General features: G+C 41.3%; 2 protein-coding genes across 7 annotated transcripts in view; both read left to right on the top strand.

Annotated features, from left to right (window-relative positions):
- Positions 1 to 9,208: 9,208 nt before the first annotated feature.
- AMZ2 (archaelysin family metallopeptidase 2) lies at positions 9,209 to 17,341 on the top strand. Of its 4 annotated transcripts, none has more exons than XM_079133983.1 (9): positions 9,209 to 9,315; positions 9,764 to 9,846; positions 10,183 to 10,237; positions 10,764 to 11,046; positions 11,445 to 11,618; positions 11,712 to 11,840; positions 14,214 to 14,377; positions 15,896 to 16,072; positions 17,143 to 17,341. In XM_079133983.1, the coding sequence occupies exons 3-9, from the start codon at positions 10,223 to 10,225 to the stop codon at positions 17,296 to 17,298; spliced, it is 1,098 nt and encodes a 365-aa protein (XP_078990109.1). In that variant the 5' UTR covers positions 9,209 to 9,315; positions 9,764 to 9,846; positions 10,183 to 10,222; the 3' UTR covers positions 17,299 to 17,341. The 4 variants fall into 4 exon arrangements, with proteins under 4 accessions (XP_078990109.1, XP_078990112.1, XP_078990110.1 ...); XM_079133986.1 differs by having other exon boundaries at positions 9,214 to 9,315; positions 10,145 to 10,237; XM_079133984.1 differs by lacking the exon at positions 9,209 to 9,315 and adding an exon at positions 9,357 to 9,395.
- Positions 17,342 to 17,925: 584 nt separating this feature from the next.
- The window catches only part of ARSG (arylsulfatase G), a 121,301-nt gene continuing 113,203 nt past the window's right edge, over positions 17,926 to 26,023 (top strand). For 2 of the 3 annotated variants that reach the window (XM_079131990.1, XM_079131985.1), the window contains exon 1: positions 17,926 to 20,028. The gene's annotated coding sequence lies outside the window, so the exon portion shown is untranslated. The remainder of the gene's footprint in view (positions 20,029 to 26,023) is intronic. The other variant, XM_079131986.1, reaches the window with a different exon arrangement.

Raw genomic sequence — 26,023 nt, 5'->3', positions numbered from 1 at the left:
TGTCAGAAAAGGTTTTGGAAACCTATAGGGCCACTATAAGCCTATAGGGGGAAATCTGCAATTCCCCAGATCTGCACTGCTAGAGGGGAAGATACATGAACAACATGAAAAAACAAGGGAAGAAAATGATCCAAACAAATCTAGATACTATATTAATAGAATCCAATGACAGTATGATAGAAGAAATGTCAGAAAAGGATGATTAAGATGATTCATGAAGCAAAGGATGAGATAAAAGAGCAAATACAGGCAATGAATGATAATACCAATAAGCAGTTGAAAGAGCAACTGCAGGAAGCAAAAGATCATTTCAAGAAAAAGATAGATTCTCAAAAAAAAAAAATAATAATAATCAAACAGAAATCCTTGAAATGAAGGAAACAATAAACCAAATAAAAAAGTCAATAGAAAGCATCACCAAAAGACTAGACCACTTGGAAGACAGAACCTCAGACAATGAAGACAAAATATTTAATCTTGAAAATAAAGTTGCCCAAACAGAGAAGATGGTTAGAAATCATGAACAGAATCTCCAAGAACTATGGGACATCATGAAATGACCAAATTTAAGAATTATTGGGATTGAGGAAGGCACAGAGATACAAATCAAAGGAACGAACAACCTATTCAATGAAATAATATCAGAAAATTTCCCAAACCTGAAGAATGAAATGGAAAATCAAATACAAGAGGCTTACAGAACACCAAATGCACAAAATCACAACAGATCCACACCAAGGCACATTATAATGAAAATGCCTAACATTCAAAATAAAGATAGGATTTTGAAGGTCGTGAGAGAAAAGCATCAGATTACATATAGGGGGAGACCAATACGGATAGCAGCCAACTTCTCAACCCAGACTCTAAAAGCTAGAAGGGCCTGAAACAACATATTTCAAGCTCTGAAAGAACATGGTTGCCAACCAAGAATCCTATACCCAGCAAAACTAACCTTCAGATTTGAAGATGAAATAAAATCCTTCCATGATAAACAAAAGTTAAAAGAATTTATAAATAGAAAGCCTGCACCACAGAATGTTCTCAACAAAATATTCCATGAGGAGGAAATGAAAAACAACAATGTAGGTCAGCAAAGGGAGGAACTACCTTAGAGAAAAACCACTCAAAGGAGAAACCAAGCCAACTTAAAAACCAAAAATAAGCCAAATGACTGGGAATACAAATCATATCTCAATAATAACCCTGAATGTTAATGGCCTAAACTCATCAATCAAAAGACATAGACTGGCAGAATGGATTAAAAAGAAAGACCCAACAATATGCTGCTTTCAAGAGACTCACTTTATAGAAAAAGACATCCACAGACTAAAGGTGAAAGAATGGGAAAAAACCTACCATGCACATGGACTCAGTAAAAAAGTGGGGGTTTCCATCTTTATATCAGATAAAGTGGACTTCAAGCCAAAGTTAGTCAGAAGGGATAAAGAAGGACATTTCATACTGCTTAAGGGAACCATAAATCAGGAAGACATAATGATTGTAAATATTTATGCCCTAAACAATGGTGCATCCCTGTACATCAAACAAATCCTTCTCAATTTCAGGAATCAAATAGACCACAACACAGTAATTCTGGGTGACTTTAACACACTGCTATCACCACTGGATAGATCTTCCAAACAAAAACCAAACAAAGAAACCATAGAACTCAATAACACAATCAATAACCTAGACTTAATAGACATATATAGACTATTCCATCCATCAATGAGTGAATTCACATTTTCTCAGCAGCACATGGAACCTTCTCAAAAATAGACCATATGTTATGCCACAAAGCAGCCCTTAGGAAATGCAAAAAAATAGAGATACTGCCTTGTGTTCTATCAGATCATAATGGAATGAGAGTAGAAATCAATAACAAAATAAAAAACAGAAATTACTCCAACACCTGGAGACTAAATAATATGCTATTGAATGATACATGGATAACAGAAAATATCAGGGAGGAGATAAAAAAAATTCTTAGAGGTCAATGAGAATGATGATACTACATATCAAAATCTCTGGGACACTATGAAAGCGGTACTAAGAGAAAAATTCATTGCATGGAGCACATTCCAGAAAAGAATGAAAAGTCAACAACTAAATGACCTAAGATTACAGCTCAAAGCCCTAGGAAAAGAAGAACAGAATAACAGAAAAAGTAGTAGAAGACAGGAAATAATTAAAATCAGAGCTGAAATCAATGAAATTGAAACAAAAGAAACAATTTTAAAAAATTGACAAAACAAAAAGTTAGTTCTTTGAAAAAGTAAACAAAATAGATAAACCCTTAGCCACACTAACAAAGAGAAGGAGAGAGAAAACTCAAATTACTAAAATTCGTGATGAAAAAGGAAGTATCACGACAGACACCACTGAGATACATAACATAATGAGAAGCTACTTTGAAAATCTGTATTCCAACAAAATAGAAAGTACCGAAGACATTGACAAATTTCTAGAGACATATGCTCCTCCCAAACTGAACCAGGAGGACATACACAATTTAAACAGATCAATATCAAGCAATGAAATAGAAGAAGTCATTAAAAACCTACCATCCAAGAAAAGCCCAGAACCAGACAGATTCTCAGCCGAGTTCTACAAGACCTTCAAAGAAGAACTCATTCCAATACTTCGCAAAGTATTCCAGGAAATAGAAAAGGAGGGTACCCTACCAAACTCATTCTATGAAGCTAATATCACACTCATACCCAAACCAGGAAAAGACACATCAAGGAAAGAAAATTTTAGACCAATATCCTTGATGAATATAGATGCAAAGATCCTTAACAAAATATTGGCAAACCGTATCCAAAAACATATTAAGAAAATTGTGCACCATGATCAAGTGAGGTTCATCCCTGGAATGCAAGGATGGTTTAACATCTGTAAATCAATAAATGTAATCCATCATGTCAATAGACTTAAAGATAAGAATCATATGGTTATTTCAATTGACACAGAAAAAGTGTTCAACAAAATACAACACCCCTTCATGCTGAAAACACTAGAAAAAATAGGGATAGTAGGAACATACCTGAACATTGTAAAGGCTATTTATGCTAAGCCCATGGCCAACATCATTCTTAATGGAGAAAAACTAAAACCATTCCCTTTAAAAATGGGAACAAGACAGGGATGTCCTCTTTCACCACTTCTATTCAACATTGTTCTTGAAATACTAGCCAGAGAAATTAGACAGACTAAAGAAATTAAAGTGATATGAATAGGAAAAGAGGAACTTAAGCTGTCATTATTTGCTGATGACATGATTCTGTATTTAGAGGATTCAAAAAACTCCACCAGAAAACTTCTAGACCTAATAAATGAATTCAGCAAAATAGCAGACTATAAAATCAACACACATAAATCCAAAGCATTTTTATACGCAAGCAATGAAACATCTGAAAGGGAAATGAGGAAAACAACTCCATTTGCAATAGCCTCAAAGAAAATAAAATACTTGGGAATCAATTTAACCAATCTAACCAAAGGTAAAATATCTCTACAATGAAAACTACAAAACATTGAAGAAAGAAATTGAGGAAGACCTTAGAAGATGGAAAGATCTCCCATGTTCTTGGACAGGCAGAATTAATATTGTCAAAATGACCATACTACCAAAAGTGCTATACAGATTCAATGCAATTCCAATTAAAATTCCAATGATGTACCTTACAGAAATAGAGTAAGCAATCATGAAATTCATCTGGAAGAATAAGAAACCCAGAATAGCTAAAGCAATCCTTAGCAGGAAGAGTGAAGCAGGGGTTATTGCAATACCAAAACTTCAACTATACTACAAAGCAACAGTAACAAAAACGGCATGGTATTGGTACCAAAATAGACAGGTAGATCAATGGTAAGGAATAGAGGACACGGACACAAACCCAAATAAATACAATTTTCTCATATTAGACAAAGGTGCCAAAAATATGCAATGGAGAAAAGATAGCCTGTTCAACAAATGGTGCTGGGAAGACTGGAAATCCATATGCAGCAGAATGAAACTAAACCCCTATCTCTCACCCTGCACGAAACTCAACTCAAAATGGATCAAGGACCTCGGAAGCAGACCAGAATCCCTTTATCTTTTAGAAGAAAAAGTAGGTCAAAATCTTCAACATGTCAGTTTAGGATCAGACTTCCTTAACAGGACTCCCACAGCACAAGAAATAAAAGCAAGAATCAATAACTGGGATAGATTCAAACTAAATAGCTTTCTCTCAGCAAAGGAAACTATCAGCAATGTGAAGAGAGAACCTACAGAGTGGGAGAAAATCTTTGCCACTCATACTTCAGAAAGAGTACTAATTTCCAGAATATATAAAGAACTCAAAAAACTCTACACAAAGAATACAAATAATCCAATCAACAAATGGGCTAAGGAAATGAACAGACACTTCACAGAAGAAGATCTACAAGCAATCAACAGATATATGAAAAAATGTTCAACATCTCTAGTAATAAGAGAAAGGCGAATCAAAACTACACTAAGATTCCATCTCACCCCAATTAGAATGGCAATTATCAAGAACACAAGCAACAATAGGTATTGGCGAGGATGTGGAGAAAAAGGTACACTCATACATTGCTGGTGGGGTTGCAAATTAGTGCAGCCACTCTGGAGAGCAGTGTGCAGATTCCTCAGAACACTTAGAATGAAACCACCATTTGGCCCAGCTATCCCACTCCTTGGCCTATACCCAAAGGACTTAAAATCAGCATACTACAGAGATACAGCCACATCAATGTTCATAGCTGCTCAATTCACAATAGCCAGTTTGTGGAACCAACCTAGATGTCCTTCATTTGATGAATGGATAAAGAAACTGTGGTATATATATACAATGGAATATTACTCAGCCATAAAGAATAACAAAATTATGGCATTTGCATGCAAATGGATGAAATTGGAGAATATCATGCTAAGTGAGATAAGCCAATCTCAAAAAACCAAAGGACAAATGATTTCACTGATAAGCGGATGATGACACATAAGGGGGGGTGGGAGGGGGGCAATAATGGAGGAAGAAGGGACTGTATAGAGGGAAAAGAGGGGTGGGAGGGGTGGGTGGGGAGGAAAAAAATAACAGAATGAATCAAATACCATTACCCTTTGTAAATGTATGATTACACAAATGGTATGCCTTTACTTCATGTACAAACAGAAACAACATGTTTCCCATTTGTTTATAACAAAAATAAATTTAAAAAAAATCAAAGGGTCCACCAAGTGAGCAAGACAATGAGCCAGGGAAAGACTAGGACTAGGGCAAGTCTTTAGGGAGCTTCAGAACTCAAAGGATGAAGAGGAGACCCTAAGACTTCCTAAAAGTAGCAGGCGACATACAAAGAACGTAGCATTAATGTCTCAGTAGCAAGGCTGGAAGTCAGAAGAAAGCAGAGCAAACTCTTTAGACTCTGAGAAGATATGATTTTCAACCTAGAATTTCATACCAACCCAGGTAATATTCCCCACCAAATCCAAGGGCAGAAAAGAAACATTTTCAGATATGTGAGATCTGAAAATGTGTCTAGGTATCTTTATTCCAGAAGTTTCTGGGGGACGTGCTGCTGAAGCCAAAGGAGTAAGGAAAGAAAGGGGAGGACACAGAATTTAAGAATTCAGAAACAGGGGAGCCAGCAGAGCTGAGGACTGAGTTGCAGTCCCAGGGTGACAGCAATGCAGGAGACAGAGGAGGACCAGTTTTAGATCGGGACAGTGGAAGGATGTTCCCAGAAAGAAAGTGCAACCATGGTCCTTGGGCCATGCAGAAACTATTGACAGGTCCGTAATAGAGATGAAGAGTCACTGAAAAACAAAAGCCTAAAGAATCAGGATGTCAAGAAACAAAACAAGCAGGCCACATAGCCCATCTGGGAGAGTGCCTGCCGTGCATGCTTGAGGCCCGGGTTTGAGTCCCCAGCACTGTGGGATTGTGGAAAAAACAAAACAACAACAACAACAACAATAGAATCCAGCAGCTAGGTAGGATGGTGCGCATATGGAATCCTCCTGCCTCAAAGGGCTGCGGCGGGAGGATCACTAGTTTGAGGCCAGCCTTGGTAACTGAGTGAGATCCTGTCTCAAGAATAGAAACGGCTGAGGATGTGGCTCAGTGGTAGAGTGGCTTGGGTTCGATCACCAGTATCAAAACAAACAAAAAACCCAAACCTAGTCATGTATGTCATACAATTTTAAAAATAAATCAAATACACAAATGAAATGATAATTAACTCCAGGATAAAATAAGGAGTTCTATAGGAAAGAACGCACAAGCCAGGTGCAGTGGAGCATGCCTGTAATCCCAGCAGCTCTGGAGGCTGAGGCAGGAGGATTGAGAGCTCGAAGCCAGCCTCGGCAGTGAGGTCCTAAGCAACTTCGCAAGAGCCTGTCTCAAAATGAATAAAAAGGACTGGGGATGTGGCATGTGGCTCAGTGGTTAAGTGCCCCTAGGTTTAATCCCTGGTACAATAAATAAATAAATAAATAAATAAATAAATAAATAAATAAATAAAAGGAAAAAGCAAGCAAGCACGGCCATTGTATGAGGCATGGCTCTGCAGTGAACGATGTTTTCAGAACCATCATAATATACCGACTACAGATGCAACCCAAATTTGTGATAGAACCACACTGAGAGGAATGGGAGGTGGGACATATTATGAGGACTGGGTCTCTATCTATCATGACAACAAATCAATAGATGCCAATTAAAATGCACACATCAAGAAGGCCTACTGTATACATTGTTTAGAAACATGGGACCACATCAGGGACTTCCGCTGAGGGACTGGCAGCAGTACCTATAGGAAGCTGACCTGTGGAGTGGGGACCTTCGGCTTTCATTACCACCCTTTTAGTACGTTTTAGATTCAAAAATCTTGTGCTTGGTGTATTTTCATATATATATATAGTTTAAAAATAAAGTCAGTGAACTAGGGAGAACCATAATAGCTTGCTTGTTTATCTTAATGAATCCATAATTAGTGGAATATCAGGGTAAGTTAAATTTGGAGACTGTGGGGAAAATAATTGGGGAGGGGTTACAGGAGTAGGAGCAAAAGGGAAGCAGAGAACCACCTAGAAAGCATGGAGAAGCCACCACACCATGGGTGGTTTGCATAGAGTTCCTAAATGCATTACTTTTAAAACACATTGCTTTTGGACTATAAAAGTTATACACATTTATCAGAGGCACTTGGGAAAGTGCAAATGAATAAATAAAGAGGGAGAGAGAAAAATCGAATCCCACCCCAAATTTCATCATACTTAGAAAATAACGATTATTACACATTGGCACATCTTCTTAAAACGAAAGAGTCTTACACTACATAAACATTCCTGTTGCCCTTTATTTCCACTTCACATTTCTCCAGGTCACTATTGTCTTTGAAAAACGATTTAAAATGGCCACTTGGTGTTTCAATATGTGAGTAGATATCAGAAGATAGCCATTCAGTCAAAAGGCACGATATCCAAAGGAAGTCATTTGGTTGTGAAATCCTGTAAGGTCTGTGCTAGTATTATCTGCATTCTACAAACTAGGGAGGAGACCATTACAAAGTCAAATAATTGGTGCAGGTCACATGCCAATCAGCAGGGATTCTAGGTTCAGGTGATCTACTTGCCTGTGTTTATGGACCACACTTACAGGCTATCTAGAGACCAGCATTCAAACGCATGCAAGAAGGCCGCTTCTTCTCAAGCACCGCGGGAATGTTGCCTCAGCATTGTCAGTTTAAAACTCTGAGAAGTCATGACATGAATGTGTTTTATTGAAGAATGGACTCAGGTACTATTGGATATGGGCATTATGATTTAAGAAAAAAAAAAAATGTGAGGTTTCCACATCCAGGAGGGTCATCAAATAAAGAGAGGCAGAAGTTACTAATGGAGGTGTAGAGATAAAATGCATGCAGTTAGAGTTCTCTAAGGAGAGTGAACCAGGGCTTAGGAGTGGAGGAGATAACATATGAACCAGCAGAAACCAAGAAACTGTGCGTCCTTCTGGGGGCTGGGAAGAAGAATTAGGATGAGGAAAAACCAGTGTGGTGAAATACCCTGACTTTCAAAAGAGTAGTGGTGACTTTGCAGTGATGGGACAATACTGGGAAGTAAAAACAGGGAGGGACTTAGGAGTGTTTCTGAGGGAAGTTTGAGAAGAAAGAATGGGGTCCAGGGAAGAAAGCTGTGTCCTTAAGGTGAGGTCTTGGGAGAAATCCAATGGCAAAAGGTGAGTTTGAAGAAACAGGTTTATAACGGACAGGGCTTCCCCAGGGCTGCTTTGCAGGAAGCTCTATGACCAAGAGGGTGGAGTGTGGGGTGAGTCAGAGGGAGAAGGAGTTGGGTAGTCAGTATGTGTGGGGTGTGGACTTGTTTGGAGATCACCTCCGGATCTGAAACTTCAAACGCAGAGGGGATACTCTTTAGGCAGCGATTTTTAATTGGAAATACGCGGTGTCATTATGCGGCTTGGCCATCCACGGTGTCTGCTGGGCACTGAGATACCTGAAGGGCTGGCTGCACAGGGCTACAGGGGCGGGCAGGGGATCTCGCGCTTTGGTACAGCTTCCCAGGGCCCACGCGCTCCTTGGGGTAGCTCAGAGCGCTATCCTTGTCCGGCATGAGATCCGCGAGGTCCCAGAGGGTGACGGACCTGCGCCGAGGCTGCACGGCTGGCTCAGTGGCACCCGCCCGCCGCCGGCGCCTTCTCCTTCGCTGCCTCTTGGCCGTCGCCTTCTGGCCTGCTCAGCCCGGTGCAGCCGACCCAGGAAGGGAAAGTCCAGTGGGTGCGGGCGCCGGCGAGCGTGCGCCCTGGCTCTGCGTCAACCTGCGGCCACAGCTGACTTATTTTGGACTTGCGTGGTTAAGTTACGCCGAGGGCGCGTCTCAAACCCACGGTTGGCCGAGCAACCACCCCCAGGCAACCCGGCAGCTTCCCGGGAACCCGGCGCGGCGCCCCCGCGAGGGCGAGCGGGGAAACGGCGATGGCGGGCGCTGGTTGCGGTGACTCGCCTCCCTCTTGCTGTCCTCGGCTCCAGGCGACCAGACGCGCGCTCGCCACTCGAACTCAGGGACCCCGTCGGCCGAGCCCGCCCCGCGTGACGGGGCGTGGCGAGGGGCGTGGCGTGGGCGACGGGGTGGAGCCAGAGGGCAAGGCGTGATGGGCGGAGCCAATGGGCATGGGCGCGACGGGCGGGGCCAATCGGCGGGCACGGCGCGCGGCGCTGAGCGCGAGGCGCACGCGCGCTGGGGCGGCCGCGGGAGGCGGGCGGGCCGCGGCGAGGCCTGTCAGGGTGAGGGTGGTGCGGTCGGACTGTTCGGGCTGGGAGGGGGCCGCCGGGGCTGGGCATCCCGGTTGGAGAGGCAGTCGGTGGTGGGTAATGCGGATGTGGGGAGGCGGCCGAGGCGGAACATTGGGGGCAGGTGTCTCCGGGGAGCGAGGCCCGACCTTTCAAGATGCTCCCCAGGGAGAAAAGGCGAACCGAGAGCCCCGGGGAAGGCCCTGCGCCCCGCCAGGCGGAGACGGGGTCCAGCCTAAGGTGGGGGTTGTCGTGGGCCTCCCGCAAGGGTGACCGGCTAGTTCCGCTTTTCGGACCGTGGATGTTCCGGTTTTCGGGCCGCCAGCCCCCTGCAGCGACCCTCTGCCGCGCCCCCTGTCCCGCTCCTTGGGCATCTCCATCCGGAGTAGACTCGGGCCCTGGAGGAGGTCTTCTGACGTTTCACGCCCCTTTTTTGTATTAGGGTGAAGGCACCCTTCACAGCACCTTCCGGACATGCCTGTCCTTGTAACGTAAAAACTTCAATGGGAGCCTTCCTTTGTAAAGGTAGGTAGATTAGAGGAGGCACCTGGCTTTATATTTTATCCTGTAGAAATAAAATTTCAAGCCAGCCACGTAGGAGTGAGCATGATCCTGTGCTCATATCTGAGCTTCGACTAGAGACCTTTGGTTTGGAATTTCTGCCACCCTCTTGAACCCTATATGGAATCCAGAGGTTCAACCAGAGAAGACTTTAAGTCTTCTCATCAGTTTTCTGGTATTAAAGTGAAAAAAAAATCTAGATAATGAGAAAATATGATAGGATCCAGACAGAGAGGTTCAATTTCTTCCTTTTCTAACTCAGAAAACCTCATGGTGTAACATCTGTTTGCCTCACTCAAGGGAAGGATGGAAGCTGTACATACGAACATGATGTGAATGGATGAGACCTGTCACTGTGAGTCTGGCTTTTGATTAGTCATCTGATGTCTTCCCCAGTGTAACATGACTCTGAGATGATAAATTTCAGTGGTTGGGATGTATCTTGTCGACCGGCAGTTAAATTACAGAAATGGGCATTTACATTAGTTCTCTTTTTGTTTGTTATTGAATATCCTTGAGTCATATTGGAAAGAATGAGTATTTTTCATGTGGTCCCAATGAGTCAACTCATAATATTGTGATTATGACACAAATGACAGAAGGCAATTGGGTATCAGGTCATGTTCAGGTAGTTTTTATAATGGAAGCAGGTTCCATATGAGCAGGAGGAGTGGATTTCATGATTTTCTTTTCAATTTCTTAGATACTCTCCCCAAGAAATTAGAAGTAGGCACAACTTTCTAAGGGACCACTCTAAGACATTAGCAATTAGTTATGCCATTCTAGAGAGAAAGTAGACATGTATAAGACGTATAGGTAAAGTCCCTAATATAGATGTGCATTTTATATCTGACTGCATGTTTTTTGTTTTGTTTTGACAGATGCAAGTATTACATCACTCTGAACAGACACTAAAAACAGCTCTCATCTCTAAGAACCCAGCGCTTGTGTCACAGTATGAGAAATTAGATGCTAGGGAACAGCAATTATTGAATGAAGCCTTCCATCCAACCAGTGATCTCTTTGGACCTATTACTTTGCATTCACAATCAGATTGGATCAACTCCCACCCTGAGGCTCCCCAAGACTTTGAACAGTTTTTCAGTAATCCCTACAGAAATATACCCTCTCCAGAGAAGCACAGTATTTATATACTGTCCATTGGTATATATTAGAAATATGGTTTTGGTTTGGTTTTGCTGTGGCTCTGTTGTCAGGGATGGTTTGGGCCATTGGTCTGATTCAAGTGGGCAAATTTTTATGGTTTTAAAAATGTCTTTGTCCTGGGGATTGAACCCAGGGCCTTGTGCATGCTAAGCAAATGATTTACTATTTTTGATCATTTTTGATATTGATTGCAACGATAGAAGTTTTGTAGCTAAACTGACTTAAAAGTGAACATTTTATTTCTTTTTAATTCATAATTCCTTTTGTGACTGATTAAGATATATTGAAAATTTAGTTTTGTCTCTGATTCCAAATTTCTTATTTGTGGATTGAGGTAAAGACTGAATTTTATAATCATCTTAAAATTTTTCTTTAAATTTTCTTCCCTACTATAGGATCTCTAGGAAACACCAGAGTTATCAGCGAAGAATACGTTAAATGGCTCAAGGGCTATTGTGAAGCATTCTTCTATGGCTTGACTGTAAAACTCTTAGAACCAGTTTCTGTTTCCGCAACACGGTGTTCTTTTAGAGTGAACGAGCACACACGCAATTTACAAATTCATGCAGGTGAATTAAGCAACTTTGCAATTTGAATTAAGTAAAGGAAATATATAGACAAATATGATATAAATGTACATACATACATTTCTTTTTAAATAGGGCATATCCTGAAGTTCTTAAAAAAGAAGAAACCTGCAGATGCCTTCTGCGTTGTGGGAGTAACAATGATTGATCTTTACCCAAGAGACTCCTGGAATTTTGTCTTTGGACAGGCTTCTTTGACAGATGGTATTCCTTTTTCACATTGTTGGTAAAAAAAACTTTCTCTGCTTGAGAATATTTGAAGATGTTTACAAAAAAGGGAAAAATTTCAACCAATAGTATTTTTTTATTTTTTTGTGGTACTGGGGATTGAATCCAGAGGTGCTCTACCACTGAGCTACATCCACAGCCCTTTTTATTTTTTATTTTGTGGCGGGTCTCACTTACCAACTTATTGAGACTTGAACTTGTGACTTTCTGCCTCAGCCTCCCATATTCATGGGAAGTACAGGTGTGTGCCACTGTGCTTGACTTTTTTTAACACTTTTTTCTTTGTGGTACTGGGAATCACCCAGCTCCTCACAGCTAGGCGAGTGCTCTATCACTGACCTACCTCCCAGTTCAATAATAGTCTTAATATAAAAACTGTGGAGTATTTTCAGTGAGGCATCATTCCTGCCATCATGGGCAGTATGCTGTCCATGGATGCTGATGACCTGGGTTCCTCTGCAGTAGGCCATTCCCTGCCTACATGACCTTGAGGTAACAATACCTATTTCACACAGTCATTGGAGATAATTTACATAACAGTGCCTATCTATGAAAAGTACATACAGTAGCCTGCAAGGTGGCACAGGTCTGTAATCCCAGCTATTTAGGAGGCTGAAGTGGGAGGATGGAGGAACAAGTTCAAGTGGGGACACTTTCTCTGCGTTTCTTGCTATTTAGAGGTGGAGCCTTCTTCTCACCTACTCCTTTGTTCTCAAATCTCCATTCCCTGAGGTTCCTTATGCCCCCACCCACATGACCCTACCAACATGCTTTCTTGTAGACTGGGGTCACTACTGTCTTGGTAATTTTTGTAATGTAAGCTAGCTTTTCATCAAAAATTCCTCCTTTTATCATTAACCTGATAGAGATGGGAACATTTAAAATAACTTAAAAACAACTTGTTCACTTACTTAGATATTACTAGCTAATTTGTCTTATGCATTTGGGAAGGTCAAGAAACATTCTGCCAAATTTTCTTTTTTAATTCTTTTTTGGGGGGAGGGTAAGTTAAATATTGCATGACAGACATAACACAGTAAGAGTCGGAGGATCACAAGTTCGAGGCCAGCCTTTGCAACTTGACAAGACCCTGTCTCAAAATAAAAAATAAAAAGGACTGGGGATGTAGCTCAGTGGTAAAGCACCCCTGGGTTCAATCTCCAGCACCAAAACGAAACAAACAAAAAAAGCAAAAAAATCCCCCAAAATGTAGTGTGGTAGCAGTATTGATCTGCCATGTAGTACGACAGTATTGTTTTCTCTGATTGTCCAGATTGGTATTTTTAAATTGAGAAATATTGCTAAAGAAAATAATCTATTTGAGGAAACAAGTGTTCTTACTAAAACATGTTACCTGAAGTATGCCCACACTTACTGAGCCAGTGGAGGTCACTTGTGATACATGATTAGATGTAGTTTTTTTCTTAACTTCCAAAATGCTTTTCTTCCCTAATTTTTAAATATCAGTCTGTACTTTGTGAGCATGAGGTGAAGAACATTCTTTCTGAATCAAGTTTGGACAAACTTAATGAGTTTTATTTCCTTACCAAAATTAATTCAGTGTGGAGGTTACTAGGTAGAGTGTTGCCTCGCATGCAGGAGGTTCTGGGTTGGAGCCCCAGTACAGCCAAAAAAAAAAAAAAAAAATAGTGATAATGTAAACAAGTCAGGTTATAAATCAGTCTCCTATACAGTGAGTTATGCATCAAACTATGTTCTCTGTGCATGCAAAGATGGTAGATACAATTCTCAGTGCTACACAGGAAGTCAGTGACCAGGGTGTTTATTCTGGTCACCCAGCCCCAGCTGCATAGTAAGAGTTGTGCTGTGCTTTAAAAGGAGTTGGGGGAGGGGAAGAGGGTATTCTGTCTGAATTCATGGTCCAGAACATATTTCCAGGGCATCTAGGCAGTGCACGGGGTAAGAGGGAAGGCCCACAGCCTAACTGACATGTGTGAAGCAGGATCTGTTTGTTGTGTTCCTAAAGTAAAGCCACTATTGCCTTTTGCTCATGTGATTATTTCTCATGGCTCCTTTTGAAGTACTTGATTTGGACTATTCTTTGAGAAAAAAGACTTCTTTTGTGAAAAGAAACCTTTTGAAACTTCCAAATTGTCTAGAATTTGACCTTAAGTGTATTGAGTTTTATAGACAGGGAAAACAGGGGAAGATTTTGATGGGGAAATCTGGGACAAATGTGCTTCTTTGTGTTGGCAGATCTTAAGGGTCCTGGACCATGAACACAGTAATGCAGAGGTGTCCTCACTGAGCAGATGTTCTAGAAAGCTCTGCTTTGGTCTTTCCTTCAGGAATCTTGCCCTCATTCTGTGGTTTCTCCTCTTTCTGCAGGCGTGGGGATATTCAGCTTCGCTAGATATGGCAGTGATTTCTATAGCTCACACTATGAAGGCACAGTGAAGAAGCTTCAGAAAAAATCTTCCAATGACTATTCCATTTTTGATAACTACTTTATTCCTGAAATCACTAGTGTTTTGCTGCTGCGATCCTGTAAGGTGAGTTTAAAAAGTCCTACAGAATTTTTTTTTTTTAAATAAGATCTTCATTTTCTTAATCATATATCATCAGTCCTTAAGGTAATGTTGTAAATGAGTTCGTATCATTTGTACATTTTTGGTGGATATTGCTTGACTGAACTAATCAATGCAAACAATGTAACTGGATACCTTACAATTGAAAATTTAGAATATCGGTGTCACTTTTTGGTTCTGTAGCCTTTGACTGTATTCTTGTCCTATTAGTTGAATTCCTGAATCCCAGTATGAGTAGGTACTCTACTCCTCAGACTGATCATCAGGTAGAATGGCCTCCCAGAGGACTTTGGGGAACCACTGTTCTCTGCCCATTTAAGGAGAATGACCTTTCTTTTCTGAGCTCCAGGTGACCCTCGACTGTGGATCCTGACATCTGTCTCCCTGTCCCTGCTCTTTGGAAAGCCAGTCTCCTCACTTCCCTCCCTCCATAGCCAGACACATAGACTTCTCCTTTAGTTAAAGAGTTTTGCTCTGCCCCAGGGCTGTATTTTGAAGTACACCTCTTAGAACTGTTTTCGTTCTGTCCTACTGCCGCCACGAGGGATTAAGCCCTGGGGTACTTAGCCACTGAACCACATCACCAGCCCCTTTTATTTTTTATTTTGAGACAGGGCCTCAATAAGTTTCTTAGGGCCTTGCTCAGTTGCAGAGGCTGGCTTTGAAATTGTGATCTTCCTATCTCTGCCTCCTAAGTTGCTGGAATTACAGGTGTGTAGTGCTTATCTAGAACTGTTTTCAAAGTATGTGCCAACAGCCCCCTCACCTGATGTACTCATTAGCAGGTAGGTCAAACCTTCCCCTGTCCCCAGCCCGATTTACTGAACCAGCATCTCAGAGTCTGAACTGTAAAAAATATCCACCTAGAGCAAGGGTTCTCACCCACCCAGATTTTGCCATCCAGAGGACATTTAACATCTGGAGACTTTTTTTTAAGGTCTTGGGGATTGAACTTGGGGTGCTTTACCGCTGTACTATATCCCAAGACCTTTAAGAAAATTTTAATTTTTTTAAAAAATTTGAGACAGGATTTCACTAACTTGCTGAGGCTGTTCTCAGACTTGTGACTCTCCTGCTTCAGCCTCCCTAGTGACTGTACCCCTTTGCCTATCTGGAGACATTTTTGATTGTCACAACTGGAGATGGGTTCTGTCATCTGGGGGTGGAGGCCATGGATTCTGCAAAACATCCTGCAAGGCCCAGGGCAACTCCCCCACAACATGGAGTTAACCATCCAACACGTTAGCAGTGTCGAGGTCGAGAAACTGGTCCAGGGGAACTAATTAAGGAAGGCAGGAAGGCATTCAGATACTTAGAGAAATGAAGGATTATTAAGTCTCAGAAGATCTGGACAGTTTTGGTGATGATGGTAAAGGAGTTGAGTCCTATAAATCTGTTTCTTGGAAAAGTAAGAAAAAGAAGTGATATACCACTTGTTTGATGATGGTGGCACTATAAAACCACAACATGACTATCTTGCAGACTTTAACCCATGAGATTGGACACATATTTGGACTGCGACACTGCCAGTGGCTCACATGCCTAATGCAAGGCTCCAACCACTTGGAGGAAGCGGACCTTCGTCCTCTAAACCTTTGCCCCATCTGTCTACGCAAGTTGCAGTGTGCTATTGGCTTCAATATTGCAGAAAGATACAAAGTAAATTTGGGGGTGGGTGGTTGGAGGAGGGAAGTGGTTATCTGAGTAACAAACTGACATTTTCTATTAGGTCCTTCTCTAGACCTATAATTCATCAGAGGAAAATTAGTGTAAAGATAAGCAGGAAGTTGTGGTTTAAAAAAAAAAAAATGCAAAGAAATACCCTCCTTGAAAACTTCAGGTTGCCTATGCCTGTCTTATACTTGCAGTTCTATGAGAAGTGCTGAAAGAAGTTTCTCTTCTTCTCATCTAATTAGGGCAAGAGAGCTTGACTAACTTTGCAGAACAAAATATGGGATGATCTGTGTAGCAAAGCTCATTTAAAAGACCATATAAACATATGAATATGATTTATCTTTCCAAATAGTGACAGAGGTTATGATGCTCATTAGGAGAAAAGGGTGATTTTCTCTAATAAGAAAGGGAAAGTACCAAATCTCAGTGTGCGTGTGTATGCCCACACATGTCAGTGTGCATTCTTGTGGTTTCTCGTGGGGTGACTACTCATTCAAGGGACTGCACCTAAGTGTCTGTATCCATACCTTCACAGACAGGTCTCCCATGCTTCCGTGCACTTACATGTGTGTACACATAAGCATTAAATTAAAGGCACGGCATGATACCTTATGGGATAATTAGCAAGTTGAGAATTATTATCCTGCCACCCTAAAATAAGTAGTGTAAGAATTAGTATATTTCGTGTTCGCTTCAGCAGCACATATACTAAAATTGGAACGATACAGAGAAGATTAGCATAGCCCCTGTGCAAGGATGACATGCAAATTCGTGAAGTGTTCCATATTAAAAAAAAAAAAAAAAGAATTAGTATATTTCTTTTTCATCTTTTTTATCTTTTTTCCTATGCATACTTTTGAACACAATTTGCAATTATATTTTGTATATTTTTGGTATATTCTGTTTTATTCAATGTGTTGTAAGTTTTATTTGTATTCATAACGATCTTTATCAAAGCATCATCTTCATCACAGACTGAGATAACCTGATCTAGACACCAGTTTTCTTTTCTTGCCTAAAACAGCTTTGCTAACTGAATCTTTTCTGTTTTTAAGGCACTGGTAAGGTGGATTGATGATGTATCTGCCGACACACCAAGAGCAACCCCGAAACATAGTCGTGAAAATAATGTGTATTTACCCAAACCTGTGGAAGCCTTTAAGGAATGGAAAGAGTGGATACTAAAATGCCTTGCTGTTCTCGAAAAATAAGTACCTTCAGATAGGAGTGACTAAAATAAATATTTGCACATTATGCTCTCATTTGGGTTGACAGCTTCATTGGAATGAACTGCTTACTGATTCTGGGCTGTGGCAAAGTATAGAATAGAACCTTCTTTGAAGAACCTGAACTGAAATGAGGCTTCTACTAGCCTGCTCTGTGGCAGTGAGCACATCATTTCCATTCTTCAAATATATTTATGTATTATAAGAGGATTAGCAGTGACTAGCAAATAAATATTTTAAAAACAGCTATGTATGTCCCAAGGAAAGAACCAACACAGTTTTCCAGGGGTGCTTCTGTTTTGAGAAGAGATATTGTCCCTTGTGAGGAGGCTCAGTCAGACCACTTTTGTGAACTTTCATGGCCTCCATCTTTGCTGTCTGCATCCTTTTCTTGTGAGCCTTTCCTCATCTTTGGGGTGCCTTACATCTTCCTTTTCCTTGCTGTTTATCAGCTTATCCCTGAAATAAACAACAGCTTCTATCAGTTTTTCGACAACTTAAAGAGTGCCTTCCTCTCAAAAGTATTTACACATGAAAGTGATGGTGATACCCTGCAGCAGCCTCCCGTGGGGTCGCTTGCAGTTCTCAGCTGCAGCTCATCGTTTGTCATTTGTGATGGCAATTGTGTGGGTTGCACTTAATCCATAGGCTTAGAACAGTTTTCGAGTTTTCTATTTTGTTTTTTTTTTTCCTGATACTGGGAATTGAACCCAGGGATGCTCTACCACTGAACTACATCCCAGCCTTTTTCTATTTTATTTTGAGACAGTATCTTGCTAAATTGAGAGACTGGCTTTGAACATGTGATCCCTCTGCTTCAGTGTCTCAAGTCACTGGGGTTACAGGTGGGGGCCACCATGCCTGGCAGGTTTCAGGTCACGTCTTTGACTTTTTGCATTGTGAAGTGTTGGAGTTGGAGCGTGAGTATAAGGGGTTCCTGCCAGGATGCTGAGGGTGGCCGTGATGGCCTGTCAGGCTGTGACAACCAGTTCGCCATGGTGAACAACTTGGAAGCCCAGACTTGAGAAACCACCTCTGCTAGATCAGTGTATCCCAGAAATCGGGAAACTGCAGGAAGGCATCTTCCTGGATGCCAGTGAGCTGACAGCCATTTCCCACTTTCCTTTCTGACCTTCAGGGTAATACTTAAAAAGGGGTATTTTTTTTTTTTTTTTTTTTTTAATTCTGAAACCTAAATTCTTTCATTGTTGTGATTTATGCATTATAATTTAAAGCACATTTTAAAACAGAATCAGTGGTTTCCCTTGGTTAAACCCCTTTAGGTCATTTCAGAAAATGGTGACTTGCTATTAAAACTAATTGAAGAGAGATTACTCAGTCATTCTAATACTGAAAAGAATCAGATGAAGCACATAACTTTATGGATTCTCTTATGAATTTTCTCCTTGAAGAATGTGCTTTTAATTATCACCCATTCGTGTACATTTTCTTACAAGGTAAGCACGATTTTAGTCGAATAGGCCAGCATTAATTACAAACCGAGAAGTCTGAATTGCCATGTTCAATAAATTGGGGATCACAGTTAATTGGACAAGGTATGCACGTGAGACCGAACAAGGCTGACTGAAACAAATCATTCATTCGTTAAAAATCGAAGTAAACATAGCAAGCATTTTTTAAAAAGCAATCTTCATTTAATTGCTGTGTATAACTAATTACTGTGTACACTTCTGGACAGTTTCTTTTGACGTTTAAAAATATGATTACTGCAACTACATTTTATGTACTATATTTAAATCATAGTATAAAAAATAATTTTCACCAAATAGCCAGAAATCCAGGCAGGTTTTTACTTTGCAAATGCTGAATGAACGGGGTATTGAACTAAAGATTTTCCAATGCCTAAAATACTCACTTAGAAATAAGTGAGGGCGTTCATTTACGTTATAGGCCCTGTTCCTTGGCTCCCATGGAGTTGGTAGTATCTCTTCAGTCATGGGAGAGGATTAAATGTTGACATTTCAGTCCGCACAAACTTTTATCCAAGAGTGTTAAACAGAAGGATTCAGCAAGGCTCATCCATGTTTTCGTCCAGCTTTTTGAAGCATAAAATTCTCTGATCCAGTTCTTTTATTTACTTATTTAGGTACCGTGAATTGAATTCAGGGGTTTTTGCCACTAACTTACCTCCCCAGCCCTTTTAAACAGTTTTAAGACAGGGCCTTGCTAAGTTGCTGAAGCTGGCTTCGAACTTGCAGTGTTTCTGCCCCCACCTCCCTGAGCCATTGGGATCACTGAGTGAGTCACTGCGCCCAGCCGCATAATACTTTAAAATTCCAGACCCTATGAGGGATCCAGGGCCTCAGAACCAAAGTGCTAAAATCCAAACAGGCAGCCGCCGGGCTGCTATAGCTGGCCCTGCACTCACTCGGGCCTTCCCCCAGCCAAGCAGGAAGCGCGTTGGTGTCCCCGCTGCGCTCAGGCGTGCAGGCGCGCCGACCTGCAGCTGCCAGCAGCCGTGCGCCACCTGTTTCCGCCCGCGGGGACTTCCCCTAGCAAGATCAGAAGTGTGGAGTCCGCAGCCTGGCCTACCCCTGCGTCGGGGACCCAGGGTAACCTCCTCCACCGCAGTCTCCGGTGCAGGCCTGCCTCGGGGGAGGCCCGGGCCACACCCACGCGTGCTGCGCTCTGGGCTTGGCCTTGGAAAATCAGGATGGCGGTGGCAACCGAGCAGTGAGTGGAACCAACTCTCGGGTAGCTCATTTACAACGTGCTTCATTTAAAAGTTTCAATCTTAGTCACTTTCTAGATTCTGAGATCTAGAGCAGCACTGTCCAATAGAAATATACAAGCCACATGCGTAAGTTTAACTTTTCCAGTGGCCTCTTTGGCAACTGCAAAAAAGAAGCAGGAGGGATTTTTAAGCCAACGCGTCCAAAATGTTTCAACATGTAATCATATAAATATTAAGAGGTTTTTTAATTCGTTTTTCATATCAAATTTCCAAAATCCTGTATTTCACACTTAACAGCACTTCTCAGTTGGGACTGGTGCTCAGCCCCATGTGGCTTGTGAGTGCTGTATTGGACCATGCAGCTCCAGATTTGTAGTATCTAGACTCTCTGTAAAGATGTACCTATGAAATTGAGCCAGTAGGAGAGCAAGACTCTCCTCCAAGGGGAAGGTAATGCAATCTGGCAGCAGAGTGCCTGAGAGCCAGCTGAAAGGGCTTGGGCACCCCAGGGCCGAGGGGTGCAGGTTTGACTGGGTGTTCTGCCAGACTTTTATTTTCTGTTGCAAACTGCTTCTTACCCTCTCCCCTGGTTGCCAAAGGCCTGGTATTTCCTTGAGATGAATTTTCATTTTTGGAGAGCAGTTACAAAGTGTTAATAATAGAAAGACTGTTGAGTCCGTTTGTGGATACAGAAGCAAGATGGCTGTTAGAGGCCAAGCAAACTTGTGGATAGTTAAGCCAGTGACAAAAGCGGGACCTGAGCCCAAGTTATCCTGATTGTGAGTTCTGCATTGTTTTCACTGTGCTACATGACCTCATGGAAGCAGAATACCGCCAGCCGAAACCAAACCAATTTTTCAGATTGTTTATAAAAGGGCTTAGAAGATTAAACTTTCTTTCAACTTCTTTTCTATTTAAGTAGGGCCATCTGGGGTTGCTCAAAGTCAGAGAAATTAGCCTATGTACTTTTTGCATTAGCACACACAAAAAAAAAAGTGAAGAAAAAAGGTCTAACTTTCAGAAAAGCACTTGCTATCAGTAGTTGAAGCATTGAAGTAAAAGATCATAAAAGATGTCAATTATGGACTGGTGATGTAACTCAGGGGTAGAGGGCTTAGCTAGCATGCATGACGCCCGGAGTTCTGTCCCTAATAGTTTTTTTTTTTTTTTTTTTTTTTTTTATGTGTATTTAAAAATAGCTAACAGAGAGGATTTTTTTAATGTTCCCAACACAAAGAAATGATAAATGTTTGGGGTGATGTGCCAGCTACCTCGATCCTATCAGTAAACATTGGTACACGTAGCATCATATTGTACCTCATAAATATGTGTAATTTCCATGTGTCAAAAATACAAAAATATATATAAAAATCTAGTGGAAAACAGGTTGTTAAAACAAAATCTCACAGCGCTCCATTTGCATGTCTAACCTAGTGTTGACCTCTGCCCCGTGTTGTTCCTCTGGTCTCACCTACGGGTTCTTCTTCCTCACAGCGCACCCATCCCTACCCGACACTACTGCTGGGCACCTGGAGGCCTGTCCTCGGCTGGTGGACCAGCAGGGTCTGCGCGCAGCGCTTTCAGTGTCCTACCTCTCCCTCCCGAGTCACAGCGGCACCGGACTCGCTTGAACTTTATATTTATTTGTAAATAGACATCAGTTTTTTTTCATATAACTAAAGAGGGAAAAAAAAGTAAATGAAAAATAACTTGTTCATTCATTTACATGTTTATCCATTTGATAGTATTTATGGAACACCCCTGCTCTGTGTTAGGTCCCACTCAAAACCTTGAGAATATATAACAGTGAACAAAAATCTGCTGTCCTGCCGGGGTGGTGGTACATGCCTATGGTCCCAGCAGCTCGGGAGGCTGAGGCAGGAGGATTGCAAATTGAAGTCAACCTCAGCAATTTAGCAAGACCCTAAGCAACTTAGTAAGACTCTCTCAAAAAATAAAAAGGGCTGGGGATGTAGCTCAGTGGTTAAGTGCCCCCAGGATTCATTCGCCAATAGAAAAAAACAAATCTGCTATCCTAATGTACTAGTGGAAGAAACAGATAATCAAGGAATAAATAACTACTTTATATGTTGGCGTAAAAGAATAGAAACATACTATTTTGAATAGGATAGTCAGGAATGCCTTTCTACGGAGGTGACATTTGGAGGTGACCAAATAAAAAGATTACACCATATACACATCTTACGTGAGGGTGTATCAGGCAAAGGGAACCCCAAGTGCTGTGGCCTGAGGCTTAGCATAGTTGGAACTGGAGGAAAAGTACTGACATTGGGCAGTTCATCCAGCACCCTTCCTTAAGGATCAGGTTGTGGCTCAGTGGTAGAGCGCTTGTGTAAGGCCCTGGGTTTGATCCTCAGTACCACATAAAAATAAATAAAGGTATTGTGTCCACCTAAACTAAAACACAATATTTTTTTAAAAAAAGGATCATCACGGCTGCTATATGGGAAATTAAGTCTGGAGTTGTATGTAGCAGGAATGGAAGCTGGCAAGCAAGCTAGAAGATGATGGTAATTATCCAGTTAAGATGATATTGGCTTAGATCAAGGGTGTGATGGAGTTGGCTGAAGCACTCAGGTTCTGGATATGTTTAGAAAGTCAAGCTGATGGGATTTGCGGAGGAGTGGGTGGGAGGAGGAGGACCTAGAGTTCTCCTGGAACATTTTACCTTGGAGATGCCTGGTTGATCTCCATGCACGGCCATGAGGGCATCTACAAGGCTGGAGCTCAGGGGCAAGGCTGGGACTAAGGCTGGGAGTGGTCACTGTGCTCAAAGCTTTGGTTGGACTCCAGGGTAGCAAGTGACTGGGGTAGTAAGCGCGCTTCTTGTTTTCCTGTTGATGGAAAGGCATGTGAATGATATAAATGCACAGCCACAATTTGTATTTTCTCTCAATAATCTTTGGTGAAGGGTTCCGGATATCAGTCTTGCTGTCTAATTTCTCCTCTAGGAAAATAGGCACTGAAGTAAATTTATTTGAATGTAAGAGTTTTTGCATGAATAGCAAGGTTGCAGTTCTCTGTGCCCTTAGTCATTATAAAAACTGGACACCAGGGGGACCCATTTTCCTTCGTCATTTGTAGAGGCGGGCCCACCTGTTGGATATGGCTTAGGACACAAGTCTGCGTCGAAGAGGTATCTGAAGACAGGGACAGCTTCTCTTTTCTCGATGCAAGGTATACTTGTAGGAGTGATTTTTTTAGCGTATAATATGTCTGAATTGTTTTTAAATTGACCGTTTTCAGTAATGTTCATAACCATTTAAAAATTCAAAGCCATGATTTCTGAACTCTAGATCCCTATTACTTAAAAATAAGGATCCTGACAGGCCTGGTGGCATAAGCCTGTAATCCCAGTTACTCACGAGACTGAGGCAAGAGTATCACAAGTTCAAGACCAGCCTGGGCAACTTAGCAAGATTCTATCCCAAAGTAAAATAAAAAGAGCTGTGAACGAGCTTAGTGTTAGAGCACTTGCCTTGCATGCATAAGGTCTTGGGTTCAATTCTCAGCACTGGAAAAACAAAACAAAAACAAAAAATAACAAATCATAGTGAATTTAATTTAGAATATTTGTAGCAGAGTATGGATATCTAAATGTAAAACCTCCAGGTGACTTGGATCTGGACCATTGGAAGCTGGCCTTAGAATGAATTTTCTTTTTTATCACTAGGGATTAAGCTAAAGGAAAGGCAAATAAATACATGAAAACTACCTAACACCGTATTGGAGGTTAGAATCCATAACTTTGTTGAAAGATTCAGAAACATCATTTCAGTTAAAGATACATTTGTCTTAAAAGGATATGTGGTCTTAACTCATTTTTGCAACTGGAGTAATTTTACTTTTGGGGAGGAAAACCATTGATATTAATACTAAAACATTATGAAGTTAAGACAAAATATCTTTCATCATGGAAATAAAAACTGATAATTATCACATGAATGAGTTTCAGCTGTCTGAGCTTTCCTGTCCCAGGCACCTGGGATCTAAGAATGACTTTGACCACAGTGATCTTTTCCTATCAATCAAGACTGTTATTTTTCACAATCGTGCTACTGATTTGGAGCTGGGGTCATAGGCCCAATCCAGTCCACCACCTATTTTTAAAATAGCCCTCGAACTAATAATGACTTTTAACATTTTTATGTGATTGAACATTTTATGTGTGCCAGTTTTTATGAAATTCAAATTTCAGCAACCATAATGAAGTTTTATTGAAACATAGGCATATTCATTCATTTATATATTATCTGTGACTGCTTTTGACCTACGATCACAGAGTTGAATAGTTGCGACAGAGACCTCATGACTCATAAAGCCATGAGTGTTTTACTCTCTGGACCTTTATAGAAAAAACTTGCCAACTCTTTACTTAGGGGTTAGAAAAATTCTGCCTGTAATCTCAGGAACTCAGGAGGCCAAGGCAGAAGGATCGCAAGTTTGAGGGCAGCCTCAGCCTCAGCAACTTAGCAAGATCTGTCTTACAGTGAAAAAGGACTGCCAATGTGGCTCAGTGGTAGTGTGACCCTGGGTTCAATCCAAATTAAAAAAAAATAACAATCTGTAGCTGAGGACTATTCTATAGCAGAATTTAAATAACTGTGTTAGCTTTCTATTGCTGTGACAAAATACCTGATACTAAACATCTTTAAAAGGTAGAAAAATTTGTTTTGGCTCGGTTTCAGGTTTCTGTGGATCGTGGCCTAAACCTGTTGCTTTGAGCTTGTGCTGAAGTGGAACATCATGACTTGGTGGAGCAAAGCTACTCACCTCCTGGTGGCTAGGAAGGAGAGAAAGACACACCCAGAGGGAAGGAGGAAGGGAGTCTGGGTCCCAGGATCCTCTCAAGGGCATGTCCTAAATGACTTAACTTCATTCCACTAGGACCCACCCCTAAAAGTTACTTCACTCTCCAGTAGGGCCACAGGCTGGCAACCAAGCCTCAGGTACATGGCCTTTGAGGGACATTTAAGTTATAAACTCTAACAATAGTCTTAACTATTTGCCTTTATCACTTTTTCTTTTTGGCAGTACTGGGGATGGAACCCAGGGCCTGGTACAAGGCAAGCACTGTCACCAAGCTGCATTCCCTGTTCCTCATTCATGGTTTTTATTAAAAAATAAAGTTCAGCACAAGCCATAATAAGTGTTGGAGTGGATGTAGGAAAAAAGGCACACTCACACATTGCTGGTGGAGTTGCAAATTGGTGCAGCCACTCTGGAAACCAGTATGGAGATTCCTCAGAAAGCTTGGAACAGACCCACCATTTGACCCAGCTACCCCACTCCTCGGTTTATACCCAAAGGACTTAAAATCAGCATACTACAGTGATGCAGCCACATCAATGTTCATAGCATCTCAATTCACAATAGCTAGATTGTGGAACCAAACTAGATGCCCTTCAATTGACAAATGGATAAAGAAATTGTGATATATATATACAATGGAATACTAATCAGCCATAAAGAACAATAAAATTATGGCATTTGCTGGTAAATAGATGAAGTTGGAAAATATCATGCTAAGTGAAATAAGCCAAGCCCAAAAAACCAAAGGCTGAATGTTTTCTCTAAGTGCATGACAATATATAATGATGGGGGGTTGCAGGGGGAAGAGAAGGGTGAAGGAACCTTGGATGGTATAGAGAAGAAAGGGGTGGGAGGGGGCGGGGATGGAAAAACAGTAGAATGAAATAGACAGTATTACCCTATATATATGTATGATTCCATGAATGGCATGAATATACATTGTATATAACCATAGAAATGAAAAGTTGTACCCTATTTGTGTACAATGAATCAAAATGTGTCTATAAAAATAAAAACCATTTTAATAAAATAAAAAGAAAGAAAGAAAAAAAAAAAGGGAATGCACGTCCCCACCTTGGGGGAGGGGGCAAATAAAGTTCCAGAACCAGTCTTGGCGGTACCCTCTTATAATCCTAGGGACTGGGGAGGCTGAGGCAGGAGGATCACAAGTTTGAGGTGAGC

This window comes from Sciurus vulgaris (assembly GCF_902686455.1).
Source record: "Sciurus vulgaris genome assembly, chromosome: 3".
Taxonomy (NCBI): domain Eukaryota; kingdom Metazoa; phylum Chordata; class Mammalia; order Rodentia; family Sciuridae; genus Sciurus; species Sciurus vulgaris.
Note: the sequence above shows the minus strand (reverse complement) of the source record. Positions and strands in the feature narration are given on the sequence as shown.